Source organism: Mixophyes fleayi, chromosome 4, assembly GCF_038048845.1.
Source record: "Mixophyes fleayi isolate aMixFle1 chromosome 4, aMixFle1.hap1, whole genome shotgun sequence".
Lineage (NCBI taxonomy): Eukaryota > Metazoa > Chordata > Amphibia > Anura > Limnodynastidae > Mixophyes > Mixophyes fleayi.
The window spans coordinates 213,305,033-213,321,961 of NC_134405.1; the positions used below are offsets into that span (position 1 = coordinate 213,305,033).

Consider the following 16,929-nt stretch of genomic DNA (forward strand, 5'->3'; position numbering starts at 1 on the left):
CCTTTCCTCCGATTGCCTCCTGAGATGCCGGCCTGAAGTCGGACGTCGCGGACCGGAAGTGGAGAGAAAGAGGTGCCAATGGGACCAAGGACCGCGGTGGTATTAGCGATGGGAGGCCTCGATACTGCAGGCGGGTCACAGGACCTCCCCGGGTGCCGGTAATGCTTGGCAGCTGGTTCAATTTCAGTTTGGCCCCTCTTGTGGATGCAGAGATGCCAGGACCACCGCAACGCTGGCGCGGAGTTGTTGCTAGGAGGTGGGTGTCAGGCAGGGCCCATGGCTAATCACTGGGGTAGATAGCATCCGCTTCTCGGCCGCCTCTCCACCCGGGTGACTCTGGGGTCAGCGACCCAACGCAGGCCGCACCCGCTGTCCGTTATTCAGGCGACCTATCGCATCTAATGGGAGTCTGGGGGCCTCCTCGCGTGCCCAGGGTGTTCAGCTCCACTTTTCCACCAACTGAGGTGACTATAACAGCTGTATATTAAGGTGTTTGGAGCCGTTTAGACAGAGCTCCACTTCATGTGCACCTCTCGATATGGCGTCAAGGCCATGCCCCCAACTCGTCCTTTTACCTGCTTAATTGATGATGAAATAATGAGGGAATAGCCCACACATGTCCATGAAATAGGTTTTGAGTCGATTGTCCCATTACTTTTGGTCCCTTAAAAAGTGTGAGGCACATATAGAAACCATCGTAATTCCTACACCGTTCACCTGATTTGGATGTAAATACCCTCAAATTAAAGCTGAAAGTCTGCAGTTAAAGCTCATCTTGTCAGTTTCATTTCAAATCCATTGTGGTGGTGTATAGAGCCCAAAATATGAGAATTGTGTCGATGTCCCAGTATTTATAGACTTGACTGTATTTCAGTGGTCAAAGTGAAAACTTAGAATTGCTGGTATGGAACTTTCACTTTGAAGTGAACTGCGGCTTGGGGGCTGCCCAGGCCCCCTGAAGATTTAGGGTTTTTGACAGAGTGAAATAAATTTTAGGTGCATTTTAACACTAATATAATAAAAAATACATTAAATGATCCAAGGCTATCCACTATGTGTCCAATTACTTTTCCTCCATCAAATATCAGCCTCAATTTTGAAAAAGGATGGAAGGCAAAACCATAAACCAATGATACATTAGAACAAAACAAAAGAACAGTCAAGGTTTTATTTAACAATATATTTACTCACTTAATATTTTCTCCTAAATGCATAGCAGGATAGGTCAAGTAGTTTCTAATGACTGAATACTACAGAATTTTTATTACTTTGCTTCCAAAAGTCAATAATGGTGAATAATTTTCTTTAAAAACATACACTTAGTGAAATAAATGGATTTGCATACTCAATTGCTTCTTTATTGTTGGTATTTGAGCTTCCAATGAAATGTGTTCCATTTGTGACATCTTACAAGCCTGGTCCCTTTAAATTTTGAGCATAAACGGTGGCACAAAAAGCATACCACTTAGCTTTAGATTTTCAAAAATTTGCAGCATACAGCAAAACATGTTAGCCACAGATGCAGTATGCGCGGTCCGCATGTGGCCCGCAAGGTAATTTTTGCATCTCATGGAAAACAGGCAGATAGAGGAGGACCTGGGACAGAAATATTTACAGTAATATTTCTCTCCTGGGTGCTCTGCATATGTTCTGTCCTACATTGCCTTGTGTTTCACTTTCGCTGCAGGGATGTAGACTGAGAATCAAAATCAGCTGGAGTCCTATTCACTGTCAGACTGTCACTGTTCTACAGAACTTAGGAGGTCTTTTTTTTTTATCGATTGGAGAAAACCCCTAGATCTAAAAATTTAAAATTATTTAATCAAAGCCACCAGTAGTCTTCGCTCCAGCAAAGCTACGCATGAAAAGCATTGGGAGGCCTATTTATCATGGAGCAGCCATAACGTTAGCCAGGGATCACTATAAGAACAAATGCTTAATTAGTAAAATAAAGCATGTTTTACTGTTATTTGTTTTTTTGCACTTTTTAAAGAAACTTAATTTATTGAATCTGGCTCACACCAGGGCAGAAGTTAACTTATGTGCAAAACAGAACACTCATTTGCACGCCTTGCAATGTACCATGGTTTTGTCCAGGAGACTGAAATAAGAATCCTCTTCATTTAAGATCCTTAATGAATCAGGCCCTAGGAGTGGGAGAACAGAGAAAGGAGGGGTAACCTTGGTGGGAATCAGGTCCAGAAGGGTAGGTGCAACTGAACACTCACCAAGAACTTATAAGTCTTAGTTTGTTTAACCTAATGGGGCCACTTTGGCGTTGATGTGCGCAACCTATGTCTCCAAAATCTTCACAAACTATTTTGAAGAATCTTTATAACAAGTCATAAACTTAATTTGATAGGTATACCAAATTCTATTGATGATCGCAGCGACAGTGGAAGCCACCAGTGATTTCCAGTCTGCAGCAGCGGGTGACTGCAGCTATCCTATGTCAAATTAGTTTGGACTGCTGGAGAGCTAATATAGAATTTAGGGGATAGCGTGAAATTAATTTGAAGGACTTCACCTGCGGCCCATCAGCCAGCTGGTCACAATCTTATTAGAATGGGGGCAGTTGACTTCTGCATCATGTGATCGCCTCTGCACAGTGCAAGGAGGTCACACAGAATACATGGAGGCTGCACCTCTGTGCAGCCCGCTCTTTCAGGTTGCCTATCACTGTCTAGAATGTACTAGATAATGACAGTAGAATCTGATTGATTGCTAGCACCTCCACTTTACCTTTTTAGAAGGTATGAAAAATGTACCCCTTGGGAGTTTCATAAATGACTACCAGACATGAAGGATAGAATTAGGTTCCGTGAAACCTCTTCAGCATCTGTCTGATACATCTGGGAAAAAAGCATGAAATCTGACTGGTACATCTCAGCCCATTCCTCCTCTTCCAGAACCTCACCAATGTCCGCCTGCCAGGCAAGTTCCAACGGATCTCTTTGCCTTGGTCCCTACCATTGTAAGGGATCTAACAGTTAGACGATCGCTGAACAAAATATGAATATTCGCAAAAACTGAAAGAAATTTATGCAAGTAAATATTTAACATGAAGATCAGAAAACTGCAGAAATGTGCATGAAGGCGTTAATCATCTATAAATCTAATGCCCCTCTCCAGTGTGTTTGAGAAGTTTCGTCCTGACTGAAAGACTGCAATATTGAAAATTGGGATCATGGGGAGGGAGTTATGGAGAAGAGTTTAAATGCACTATCCCACAGTGCCAGACATAAGGCCACCATTGTGTGTATTTTCCCAAGCCAAAGGTCGATCATTCTAGCATGTCATGCAACAGTTTTGTCAATTCTAGTGCTAGTATGTTGGAATACAATTTGTAATACTGAAGAGTTAGACCATCGGGGCCTGGGGAAAAGGACAATTTCAAGGATTTCATTTACTGCTGGGTCAATTCCAAAATAAGGTCCACATTTAGTTGAATTTTCCTAAATTAATACACTTTTGGACTGAACTAAAAAAAATTAAAGCTGTTAAAATTATTGACATTTCTTTGTTCCAGAATTTTTTCTCCTCCCCCTCCCAATTACAGGTATCAACAATGATTACAATGAACCAATTTGTCATAGCTACAATGCTGCGACATCTCAGTTGGCTGCTCTTTGCAAATCTCATGACCCTCTCTAGCTGCTATTAATAGAATTTGGTAGATTTTATGGAGTAGTAGTAGTCTCTGAATTCTTTTGCAATGGCTGTAAAGACCCCAATCTACCACTCGATCTCTCCAATCAAACCAATGACTATTTTTTGCAGGGGTGGATCTAGTTTTTATGGGAGGGGAATCGGGGGTATTTAGTCCCCGCCCCCTTTTTACATCTGTCAGGAGAGGGATACCCGGCCGCTCTGATTGTGTTTAAAACTCAATCAGTATTCTCTGTCTGCCAACACAAACCTGCTGGAGAGGGGAGGCGATTGCCCGGATTGCCGCCCACCCTACCTCCCCGACTCCTCCACTGCTTTTTTGACGTAGCTTGTTAGCTAGCATTAGAGATGGGCGGGCTCGGTTTCCGGAGATCCGAACCCACCCGAACTTTGCCTATCCGAGTACCGAGCCGAGCAGGCTCGGTGCTCTCCCGCCCGTTCGGTATCGAAATCGAGGCATAACGTCTTCGTGACGTCGTTGGATCTCGGTTCTCACGATATTTGAAATGCATAAATACCCGCCTCCACAGCAATCCATCACCATTTGACAGAGGGAGAGAGCAGGGTTAGGTCACAGGCTGTATTAGAGCAGGGACAGAGCAATAATTGTACACCTTATTCTTTCAATTATTATTGCAATTCTGATACCAATTCTATTAGCAATTGTTAGAGCAGGAAGAGAGGAAGAAAGAGGAGGCATTTTTTCCAATATTTTGCACTACAAGTGCTTTGGGGTGTCACATATTCCCCAGTGTGAAACAATATTTTTTCTGGCTGCCAAAAGTCATATTTAGCAGCAGTATCTATACAATATTTTGCACTACAAGTGCTTTGGGGTGTTCCATATTCCCCAGTGTAAAACAATAATTTTTCTGGCTGCCAAAAGTCATATTTAGCAGCAGTATCTATAGAATATTTTGCACTACAAGTGCTTTGGGGTGTCCCATATTCCCCAGTGTGAAACAATAATTTTTCTGGCTGCAAAAAGTCATATTTAGCAGCACTATCTATTGAATATTTTGCACTACAAGTGCTTTGGCCTTATTAAAATGGATTCAAAGCAGTCCTCATATGAGCAGGATCAGCAAGCAGTCCTGATGGTAGTGTTCCCAGTACGTCATCTGGTAAAGCCTATGTAAAAGTACATAGTCTTTTTAAATCAGGGAAAAAAAACAAACAAAAAAAATTAACCGTGTTGAAGCAAAAAAGAAGTGTAACTGAGGAAAAGTTAACTGCCGATAAAAGAAAAATTGCCAACATGCCATTCTACACACGCAGTGGCAAAGAAAGAATGAAGTCTTCGCCTTTCTCTATTAGTGGCAGATCAAGAAATGTTACTGAGCCTTTTGCTTATACGGTCACTCGTGACCAAGCAAGACCAAGTAATTTAGAGTTTAAAAGTGGTGCACAACTACTGTTACGCGTGAAAGCTGTGCTGCAAGAAAACAGTAAGGCATTAGAGGATAATGTATGCTCAGAATCAGAAATGACACCAATCCCTGTGGAGAGTCCATCCACCAGTGGTATGTGTAATTGTGAGCATTCGGTTAGTGTACCCATAAGGAAGGGCCTTTTCAGCAGTTCTTCTGATGTGTACCAGAACAGCCCGAGTGTAGCTGGTGATACACCAATTTAGGATGCCACTTTGGAATTAGAAAAGGATGAGGGGGAGATTTGTGTAGGCGACGAGGGCGCTAATGATGATGTTGATGAGGATGATGCAGACAGATACCAAATTGCCTTTCTCAATTTCTATTTATATTCTACAGCCTATACCGGCTGAATAGTTTTCTATTTTTCTCCTAGTGGAGAGGGGGTCTGATGCAGACAGATCCCAAACTGCCTTTGTCCATTTCTTTTTATATTTTACAGTCTATGCAGGCTGCTTTTTTTCTATTTAACTACAAGTGGAGGGGGGAAGGTCATAGACAGCCACCAAACTACCTTTGTCCATTTAGTTTTATATTGTACGGTCTATGCAGGCCGTCTTCTTTTCTATTTAAGTACAAGTGGAGGGGAAGGGGGGGGGGGCTGATGCAGACTGACACCAAACTGCCTTTGACCATTTCCATTTATATTCTACAGTCTATAACGGCTGAATAGTTTTCTATTTTACTACTAGTGGAGAGGGGGGTCTGATGCAGACAGAAACCAAACTGCTTTGTCCATTTCTATTTAACGTACAGTCAATGCAGGCTGATTTTTTTTTCTATTTAACTACAAGTGGAGGGTGTAATATACACCCAAAGACGATGGCTACATTTCCAATAGTCAAAGATGGAGGGGGAAGACAATCAGGTTTGTCTGTATAATTTGCAGGCAAGTGTTAGAATTAAGGACGGCCTACCAGGGATTAAACTGTTACTTTTATAATTTATTAGCTTAAGAATTACCTCACTTATCCAAGAAACTGGTGGAGCACTAAATTAGGTTATTTTAGACCAAAAAAATTGTATTTTTTTCAAAAATAGCAAAACAAAACCAAACAAAACTAAAACCAAAACACATGAGGGCGGTTTTACCAAAACACGAAGGTAATCCAGATCCAAAACCAAAACCAAAACACGGGGGTCAGTGATCATCTCTAGCTAGCATTGAGTCTGCTTTGTCGGATTAATCATAAAAGCGCTGCTGCAATTTTTTCAATGGTACAGCTGATTTCTTAGAGAGCAATATAGCTCTCTATTGATCTCTATTAATCTGACTAAAGAGATCAGGCAGGGGATTTGTTTTATGTTGATAGAACAGGGAGCTCAGCCAGCTCTCGAGTACAGCAATCTCCTAAACTGTGCACTTGCATGTGGCCAAAGATACACAAATCCGTTAACTACATTAAACTCACTTTTGAACCTTCTATAGGAGATTCAAATGTATAGTGAGCTGTCGAGTTACAAGCTTAAGATACCCAAAATCTAAGTTTCTCAATCGATTTATAAGTGACAGCAAGTTTAACCCAGATAAACCTAAGATATTCAGGTACATCCAGTCACTAAGAAAGTGTTGGATACTAACATTACAGTTAGATGGCAATCTTGCAGCCCTAAGTATCTGGGAAATAATAATTGTACACAGCCAACGTCCCCCTCTCCCCTTATAGACAATCTACATGGATCTGTTCACATTTCACAAATACAGCAGCTGGCATCTGGTTAAGGATACACTCCAGGATTAGATTTTAAAGTCTTCATAAACCTACAACAACAGCGTGTGGACTGGTGTCCTTAATTTTATTTAATACTACATGGCCACACCTCTCACTCAATATGTTATGTGGCACTCGTTCCTCTTTACCAAGCTGTGGGTGGATATGCTCTGGTGGGGATGGTGTCTGCCAGATCTGATCCAATGATGCTTCCCCCCCCCCTGGATTATGAACAACAATATATACTAAATTGCCATGTTAAGATGTTTAAGACCTTCAAAGAAAATGCACATTGCCAGAAAATGTTTTTATCAATACTTCCAGTTAAGACATTTTTACCAGTCTGGCTCCTTAGCAAATGGAATCCATACAGTTCATAGGTCTCACCTTACCTCCTCCATTTTGAAAGTCCCATTAAGTTGTACCCCTTCTTTACCAATTATAGGTTATATATATATATATTTTGCTTTATTTTGTAAAAACGTAATAAAATAGTTAATGAGTAAGACGACATAGGGGATGTCTTTATTACATCTGCTACTCTTTTGTGTTTGAAATTATTTTCATCTTCAGTCCTCCAAGGCAGCCATTACAATGGGTAGATTCCCTTTCCACTTTAGGTATACTAAGTCATGGGCGGACCTAGATTTTTTCTTAGGTGGGGGGAGAGGCGATTTAGTCCTCTGTGTGGCTGTTTGTAGCTACACAATATATACATGTACCTGTTGGCAGAGGATGCTGTCCAGCCGCTATGATTGTGTTTGAAACATAATCAGAGTGGCAGGGCAGGATCTCTGTCTGTCTCTCAGCCGACAGAGACAAAAATATAATGTGCGACAGCAGACAGCCCGTATTTGCTATGGGTGGCAATTGCCTTGATTGCCACCCCCTCCCGCATCTGCCGCTAAGGTAAAGAAAGGTAAAATAAACACCCCTAGACCGTATATTATTATTATTATTAATATTTATTTATAAGGCGCTACAAGGCATCCGCAGCGCCGTACAGAGACAAACAAAATCACAATACAATGGGAGACAGCACAGTACAGTAAACACAGCAACTCAGTACGCTCAATGCACAGCTAGAGAGGGCGGGGAAGGGGGAGGGAGGATCCGAAAACGACGGGGCCCAAGAAGGGGGGCGCGGAAGACAGGGAGACCCCCAGGGGGGAGGAGGGAGCGAAAGTGGATGTGGGGTGGAGGACCTTTGAGGAGGAGGGCTAAGTAGCTGGAGAGCAGAGTTAGAAGTGGTGGAAACAGGAGGAGAGATGGCCCTGCTCAGAGGAGCGTACAATCTAAGGGGAGGGGTGGACAGACAGAGAGACGCAGGGGAGAGAGGGAGAGTAGGGGGACAGAGGCAGAAGATAAGGTAGGAAGTTAAGTGGGAGACAGAAAGGCTTTAAGAAAAAGGTGGGTTTTTAGGGCCCGTTTGAAGCTGGACAGATTAGGGGAAGTTCTGATGGAGGGAGGGAGCTTGTTCCAGTGGAGGGGGGCAGTGCGGGCGAAGTCTTGGATACGCGCGTGGGAGGAGGTTATAAGGGGGGAAGAGAGGCGACGGTCAGAGGCAGAACGGAGAGGGCGGGATGGAGCATGAATAGAGAGGAGGGTGGAGATGTAGGGTGCAGTGGAGTTGGCGAGGGCCTTGTAGGTGAGTGTGAGGAGCTTAAAGAGGATTCTGAAGGGGAATGGGAGCCAGTGAAGGGCTAGGTAGAGGGGGGAGACAAAAGAGGAGCGGCGAGAGAGGAAAATAAGCCTAGCTGCAGCGTTAAGGACGGATCGAAGGGGATCGAGATGAGAGTGGGGGAGGCCAGTGAGGAGGAGGTTACAGTAGTCCAGGCGGGAGATGATCAGAGAGTGGATAAGGCATTTGGTGGCATCTTGGGAGAGGAAGGGCCGGATGCGAGCGATGTTGCGCAGCTGGAAGCGGCAGGATTTAGCAAGAGAGAGGATGTGGGGGCCAAAGGAGAGAGAGGAATCGAGGATGACACCAAGGCAGCGAAGTTGGGGGACAGGGGAGATAGAGGTGTTGTCGACAGTGATGGAGAGGTCAGAAGGGGATGGGGTATGAGAGGGAGGAAAAACTATGAGCTCAGTTTTGGCAAGGTTAAGTTTGAGGAATCGAGAGGACATCCAGGAGGAGATGGCAGAGAGGCAGGCGGACACCCTAGAGAGGAGGGAGGGAGAGAGATCAGGAGAGGAGAGGTATAGTTGAGTGTCGTCAGCGTAAAGGTGGTAGCTGAAGCCGAAGGAGCTGATGAGTTCACCCAGGGAGGAGGTGTATAGAGAGAAGAGTAAGGGTCCCAGAACAGAGCCCTGAGGGACCCCGACTGGAAGGGTGGATGGGGGGGAGAGAGACCCAGAGGTGGTGACAGAGAAGGAACGGTGAGTAAGGTAAGAGGTGAACCAGGACAGGACTGGGCCGGAGAGGCCGAAAGACTGGAGGGTGTGAAGGAGGAGGGGGTGGTCAATGGTGTCAAAGGCTGCAGAGAGGTCAAGGAGGATGAGAAGGGAGAAGTGGCCCCTGGCTTTTGCAGAGAGGAGGTCATTGGTGACTTTAGCCAGGGCAGTTTCAGTGGAGTGGAGGGGGCGGAAACCAGACTGGAGAGGATCAAGGAGGGAGTATTCAGAAAGGTAGGAGGTGAGACGGCTGCAGACGAGCCTCTCAAGAATTTTGGAGGCAAAAGGGAGAAGAGATATGGGGCGATAGTTCGAGAGAGAAGTGGGGTCGAGATTAGGTTTCTTAAGAATGGGGGATACGAGAGCATGTTTGAAGGAGGAGGGGAAGATGCCAGTGGAGAGGGAGAGATTAAAGAGGTGAGCGAGGTGGGATCAGGTGGTGGGGGAAAGGGAGCGAAGAAGGTGGGAGGGGATGGGATCCAGGGGGCAGGTAGTGGGGGGGGAGGATAAAATGAGAGAGTGGATTTCCTCACCGGTGGTGGGACGGAAGGAGTGGAGGGGAAGGTGGTTGGGGGGGGAGGACAGAAGAGTGGGAGGGGTGGAAGAGAGAGTGGAGGAGGAGATTTCAAGTCGGATGGCCTCGATTTTAGAGGAGAAGAAGGAGGCGAAATCAGAGGCAGTCAGGGAGGAGGGGGTGGGGGGGAGGGGAGGGGGCCAGGAGAGTGCTGAAGGTGGCAAAGAGGCGGCGGGGGTTAGAGGACTGGGAAGAGATGAGGGATTTAAAGAAAGATTGTTTAGCGAGTGAGAGGGCAGAGCTGTAGGATGAAAGGATGAATTTAAAGTGGAGGAAGTCAGCCAGGGAGCGGGATTTTCTCCAGTGACGTTCGGCGGAACGGGAGCATTTTTGGAGGAAGCGGGTAAATTTGGAGTGCCAGGGTTGGGGTTTAGGGTTGGGTATAGGGCAGTTCCTCCAGGGAACACCAATCTTCCACCTCTGGGAGCAGATCTGGTGGATGGATTTTGAATTTCACACATATATGGACCTTGGCGGTATGCATAGAATTTTTCTCTGTCAAGTAACTTTGGACACCATTGCTTTTTCAGAAAAGACAATGGCATCAGCAACAGAGGCTAGGAAAGTCCTTGGGCAGCAGACACTCATTCAAAAAAATAGTCTATGCAACTTGAAGGGTCCTTGGTTTTTGGGGATATACGGTATTACACAATGGGGGGAATTCAATTGGCCACGTTACTGTAAAAAGTAACGTGGGCTGCACACTATTACCATTAATAATAGTGTGCTTAACTACAGTTATTACGGTAGTTTCAATGCTGGCTTTTTGCTCTCAGCTCCCCGAGCAAAAAGCTGGGTTAAATTTACCGTAATAACGGTAATAGGTTTATCACTGCGTTACTTCGGGGGGAATTCAATTCCTCCCATGACACAAAAGTCTTCTGGGGCAAAATCTAGCCAGTTGACACAGAATAAATCAAAATACCTCTAACTCTTTTTCATCTCATCAGTACTCAGTCATCCCTAATAGAAGCCTTGCAAAACAAACTGCAAACCTTAGGAAATGCTCATTCAATTTTTCTTGTCCCTGCAGATCCAAACACTTCTGCATGGGATTTGTGAATGCTATTCTCAGCAAAGGGGATTTTCTCAAATCCAAAGACTTCAGAATGCCTATTTTCATATCCCTGTTGCAGTTCATCACAGGAAATTCTTCAGGTCATGGGTGAACCTTTAGTTCACCTGCATGCCTTTCAGCCTGGTGACATTCGAGAACTTTTTACTCTGGTGGCAGAGTAAAGAAGTCAATGGTTAGACATAAGGCCCTATTTAGATGCCATCATTCATCTTATTCGATCACAACAAATAAAGTTTCTGGGGTTTCAGATAAACATCGTATAGGCAAAGTACCTCTGTCTGAGGAAAGGTGTATCAAGTTCCAGACCATGGCACATCAGCTACAGATTTGTCCCCAAATATCTCTAAGGTAGGGACTTCAATTGCTGGGAATGTTTTCCTCCACAATAGGGATCATCCTGGGAAATGTAGCATGTGCTGAGTCTCCAACCCAGTGGAATCAAGCAGATTTCTCTGAATCATGTAATCACACCGTCAAGTACCACTAGGAGGTCTCTCAGCAGGTGGCAAAGCCCAATATTAGCGATAAAGGGAAAGTTACTTTTAGAACCAAAGTGGATAATACTCACAATAGACTCCAGTGTCACAGGCTGGGGAGCTCACATTCAGAAATAGGTAGCAAAAGGAGCATGATCACAAAACGAGAAGAGACTTCATGTAAATATCTCAGAAATGAGAGCAGTATGGAAAGCAAATCAGCACTTTCCTCATGAACTAAAAGGGAAATATCTCAGAATATTCACAGGCAGGAAGATGGTTGTAGCCAACAGGGAGGTACCAGAAACAGAACCATGTTGGAGTAGCAAAAATCAAGTCTTGGGCAGAGAAAAATCTCTCAACATTGCATACAGCAGGCAAAAAGAACATATCTTATTACCTCAGTTGAAAACATGTTCATCGAGTAAAATGGACTCTGCAACAAGAATTCCAGCTTCTGAGAGGAAATTTAGATTTCCACAAGTGGTTGTTAGTGGGAAGAGATTGAGCTGTTTTATATACAGTCTGAGGATGTTTTTATTTTTCCAGTTTCTACCTAATCTGGAAATGGAGCCTAGTCACTGCCTGCCATGGTGTATTTTGGGGATTAGGACTTAATGGTAACCATAATTTGCATTTTTATGACATTGGTCAAAATGTGCCTAGAATTGCAAATGGCATTCCCTTGCAGGTATAGGATGCCTCATGGTGACCATCTCCTCCTGAATACCTGTAAAATTCAAATACTTTTGTGAGGAGAAAAATGCTGTTAATCCCTCTTAAACAGTGAATGACGCCCTAAATGCACCTTCTCAATTCATCTATGTACCACCAATCAAAATCTAATTTTGCACAACGGTGTACATATTACCACACAGCCCTCAGCAAGTGTAACCACTCGAGATCCGCCCAGCACCTCACATCAGGGGATGCAAAATGTTACACTGCTGTTATCATGGCCTGCGAATCCATACATTGAGAGGTCATACGTGATGCACTGTCGTAAATGACCTTTTATGTCCTGACACACATATATTTATGGGGAAACTATGTTAAACCTAGGACAGTCTCTTAAAATAAAGAAAGTTGGCAACTGTGGCTCATCACCCAGTAGTCCCTAATCTGTGTACAATGACTGCACAGTACCGGGTGCTGCCGGCCGTCCCCGGGGAATGACAGCCCTCCGTCCTCCGGAGATGTACGTGCTGCCGAGCTACAGGTGGTGGGGACGTCCCCCAGCTAGCCCGTCCCCGCCGCCGCTCACCCTGCTGGTGACCCTGCCGCCCCGCTGCATTGTGGGATGGGGGATCGGAGGAGGCGGCCCGGGAACTGATGGCAGCGGATACCGTCCAGTTACACTGGAGGCGGGTGACCTCCTCCACCGGCCCGGTCCCTCGCTCCCGGCATGGACACCGCGCTGTGGTCATCCGGGAACTCATGATCATCTTTGGGGGCGGTAACGAGGGGATAGCGGAGGAGCTCCACGTCTATAACACGGGTGAGAGGCCGTACACAGCCCGGCTGGTGTCCCCTGCTGCTTCTTACCTGAGTTCAGGCTGCACAGTAGTGGCCGTCGTGCACAGGTCATGTTTCCTAAGTACATACTACACTAGGTATACTGACGTCCTTATTGCCCTTTAGTATGCCTAATTGCTGCAATGTACAGTGTCTGCAACAAGAAAGTTGCAATGTGTAACAAGGAGAAAATAAAGTTGCGAACACATAGAAGCAAGGGGACTAAGGGGACTGTTCTCATCAGAATTGTAAATAACCATAATCTTGCAGCAAACAGCTGTCACAGACCTGTCTCCTTCACAACCCTTGTATGTCCCTGACATTCAGCAATTCATACAGAGATAACTGGCTAATCATGGGCCATCTTGACTGTCTTTTCTCACTTTTATTCATCTTGATATTGTGTTTAGTAGTTTATTCATTGCAACCCAACTATGACACCCTATCGACAAAACTGGCTGCTTGAACCATAGGTTGAAATTTGCACTTAAGTTGCCCACATTTTTTAGTGGACTTTGAATTAAGGCTCATATATTTCAAACCTGCAATATTGCTCACTGTTGCTCTTTGATGTTTTACCCTCTTAGTTCCATGCTCACATCATATTAGACACTGTTGCTTGTTAAAGATTAGCAAATTGTGTTGTCTTGGTTACTGAAACTTGTTAAAAGCACCCCAACATCCATCCCTCTTTTAAAGTCACTGAAGCCTCCTCTGGCAGTCATGTTAGACATAATTATTAGTTAGGGTAGTTCAGCATTTATTTGTATGATAAGTCTGCAATGCTAAATTAAGGCATGTGCTGCATCTGTGTGTAAGTCCTTGCTTTAAATATGCTTGGTGGCCTTTTTTACCTAGGTCTTCTGTTATTATCCTATATTTCTAATGTGCTAACATAATATGCATAACTGTACATTGAGTGGATCAAGACCCAAGATCACCTAGAACTCCAGAGTTTCAGGGTGCCTAAAACACTTGGGGATAAATTTATTAATCTGCCTGTTTCCATCAATATTTAAAACAGCAATTTTATTAAAGGCAAAACCTAATGGTCTTTGCCTTTAATAAAATTGCCATTTTAAATAATGATGGTAGTCCACTGAGAATAGGCGTTATTCATAACTGCCGATTGATCAGAATACCCCTTGGTGAATGACAGTGGCTAACCGTGGATTGTTTCTATTTAACAATATATATATTAAATTGAGCGCACCCCGCATGCTTTTTACATGTAGTCATAGCACTTTCTGATGCTCCTTTATGTCAGTAATAGGCTGGGGGTGAGGAGGTGGGCTGTGGTCCCATAATACAGAAAATATTAGTGCTGGCAGACAAACTCTTAAACACAGTTTGGAAGATAAAGTTTATAATACGATTATCAGCCACCTATGCAAATATTTGTACACATACAGTATATATTTGTTATAATGTAACACTTCTAAGTTTTAGGGGCCTATTTATTAATCATTTTTTCATCTAAATTTTTCAGGGATCCACCACAAATCTAACTATTGTTCAAATTTATGAACAGATTTATGAACAATGCATCGCAATATCTGCTGCTCTGCACTTTGTTTTGAAATACAGAGCAGTCCCCATAGATGTCTATGGGGACTGCTGTGTACCGCAATTTAATAAGTAATGAAAAGGCATTTTGACATATGGCAATGTATGCCAGCTCAGGTTGGTGTGGGAGAGGGATTTTCGGATCCCTTACCACATTTTACTGCCCTACCCTCTGGTCACTATCTAAAACGTGGTCACTTTGCAATAGAGGACATAGGAAATAGGTCTTCGCAGAAACAGCAATTTTTTTGTGACTGCTGTTCCTATTAAAGATTTTTAATAAATACACACAACCTTTCAATCTTTATCCTTGCGATAAGAATTGAAAGGATTCGTGTAAAAATGCGGTCATTAATAATAAATGCGGTCTTAGCCTGGTTTCTTACCTTTCACTTAAAATCTTGCCTTGTCATTTCAGTGTAAACAATATTTGGGTTTGCTTTCTTTACAGTAACAAATCAGTGGTTCCTCCCAGCAGTGAGGGGAGATATACCGCCTGGTTGTGCTGCTCATGGATTTGTATGTGATGGGACGAGGGTCTTGGTTTTCGGAGGAATGATAGAATATGGAAGATATAGCAATGACTTGTATGAGTTGCAGGTACAGTATGCAATGTTATGTTTCTGGTAGTCCTAGGGTGTCTTGGTATAGATGTATTAGGAGGTAATTTAGGTAAATGTAAACATATTGAGGGGTACTTAGTATATATGAACTTTGGGCAGTACTTGGTAAACATTTAACATCACACAGGGGGTATATGTTAAAAACAGGCGAGAAGCCCTGTGACTGAGGATGCATAGTCTTTCATGTAATGACTTACCTCAGATGTTGGATGTTTTCATAATACATTTTCTTTGAGTCTCCTTGAGTAAAGCAAAATACCCCTCTGTTTCACTCATACTTTGTTCGTAATTTCCTGGTAATGTAAGATAAAACAAAACTACTTTAATGATCATTTGACGTTTGGGTGTCAATGATTTGTTCGTTTTAGCTTGTAGTCGTAGTAGTATATTTACTAAACTGCAGGTTTGAAAAAGTGGATATGTTGCCTATAGCAACCAATCAGATTCTAGTTATCAATTATTTAGTACATTCTACAAAATGACAGCTAGAATCTGATTGGTTGCTATAGGCAACATCTCCACTTTTTCAAACCTACAGTTTAGTAAATATACCCCTAAGTAAGAAATCTAAAAAGAAAATGACAAGCAACTAAATAACTTATACAAATTAATTATTGAACATTTATATAGAAACAACTAAAGGATATTTATGAAAACTAACAAAGGTGCGAATCTTTTGTGGCACATAGAAACCAATCAGATTATGTAATTTTTCTAGTGTGATTTAGAAAATGAAGGCAAACATTTGGTTGCTATGTGCAACACCAGATTTTATAAATGCCCCCAAATATAGTTTTTATTTTAGTCATTATAAACACAGTATTTTTACAGAAAAGAAATGTGTAAGCTCATATATCTTGGAAAAGGCTTTGTTTTATAGAACAAGGCATCATTTTTCATGTGTGTAGAAAATAAGCTTTGTTAAAATTGGAGATGACTCTTCTCTGTCTGTTTGCATTGTTATTCATTGCTAAGGTAGCTGCATTCCTTGAACAATTTGTCTTCTTCCCTGAGATACTTTTATTCATTCAATAAACTGCTCTATTAGGAGTGAGCTTTGCTTAGATAACACAATATCGCTAAGTAATGCAGTGTAGTTTTTTTTCTAATTTAGAAAAATTATTGCATTTACAAATCTAAAAAGGTAGTATTTAAAAAAAGGAAATATGAGTTGATAATCTCTGGAGTTGATTATTGATGCCACTTACATTTTCTATACAAAGTAGAATAACATTACATACAGACATCCTAAAAGCAGACCTGTCATCAGGTCCTACGATGTTACTTTTTGCTTGGTTACATAGTGCCTTGGCAACTATGTAGTAAATAAGGGAGGAATATCTAAAATAAGGGGTATTGTTTAGAATGCTACACTCTCTTCCGGACAGGCTTCCTCCAGCCCAAACAGCAAGAGAGATGTGAGTGTTGCCTGAAAGCATCACCATGAAGGTGAGTCGGGCTATCAGAGTGGAGAGCTTGCTCTCAGTCTTGCTTCCTCACAGCATTCCAGCTGTATAGGCTAGAGAAAGCTTGCCCTGAAAAAGCATAGCAAATAAACAGCGCTATGAATAAAATCTCAGCTTTCATCCGAGCAAACGGGATTTTGAGGGAGCCTGGTTTTTTTTATACCTTGCGATTTATTGACTTTCTCCCCACCATCCACCTGAAAATGAACTGCTCCATTTTCCACCTGCATACCAAGAACTCCGCTACCGGATTTCAGGCAAAGACAATTTATATGCCAATAGTTGTTATATACAACACACAGCTAGTGGTACTAATTCAAATTCCCAGGGATTAATAGATTTCAAGGATATCAAAACTTGATGCAAATGAAATGTATCCCTGTCAGCACAAAATACATAACCAATAAATTATGCATCAGAGGA

The 16,929-nt window shown here is 43.0% G+C and overlaps 2 protein-coding genes across 3 annotated transcripts in view; one reads left to right on the forward strand and one right to left on the reverse strand.

The window, feature by feature from the left end:
* Positions 1 to 12,597, reverse strand: part of GLT8D2 (glycosyltransferase 8 domain containing 2) — a 74,269-nt gene extending 61,672 nt beyond the window's left edge. For both annotated transcript variants that reach the window (XM_075209304.1, XM_075209302.1), the window contains exon 1: positions 12,483 to 12,597. The gene's annotated coding sequence lies outside the window, so the exon portion shown is untranslated. The remainder of the gene's footprint in view (positions 1 to 12,482) is intronic.
* A 43-nt stretch (positions 12,598 to 12,640) lies between these two features.
* Positions 12,641 to 16,929, forward strand: part of HCFC2 (host cell factor C2) — a 67,123-nt gene continuing 62,834 nt past the window's right edge. Inside the window, exons 1-2 of the mRNA XM_075209297.1 lie at positions 12,641 to 12,834; positions 14,869 to 15,017. Of these exons, the coding sequence (XP_075065398.1) occupies positions 12,669 to 12,834; positions 14,869 to 15,017 (315 nt within the window). The 5' untranslated portion in view covers positions 12,641 to 12,668. The remainder of the gene's footprint in view (positions 12,835 to 14,868; positions 15,018 to 16,929) is intronic.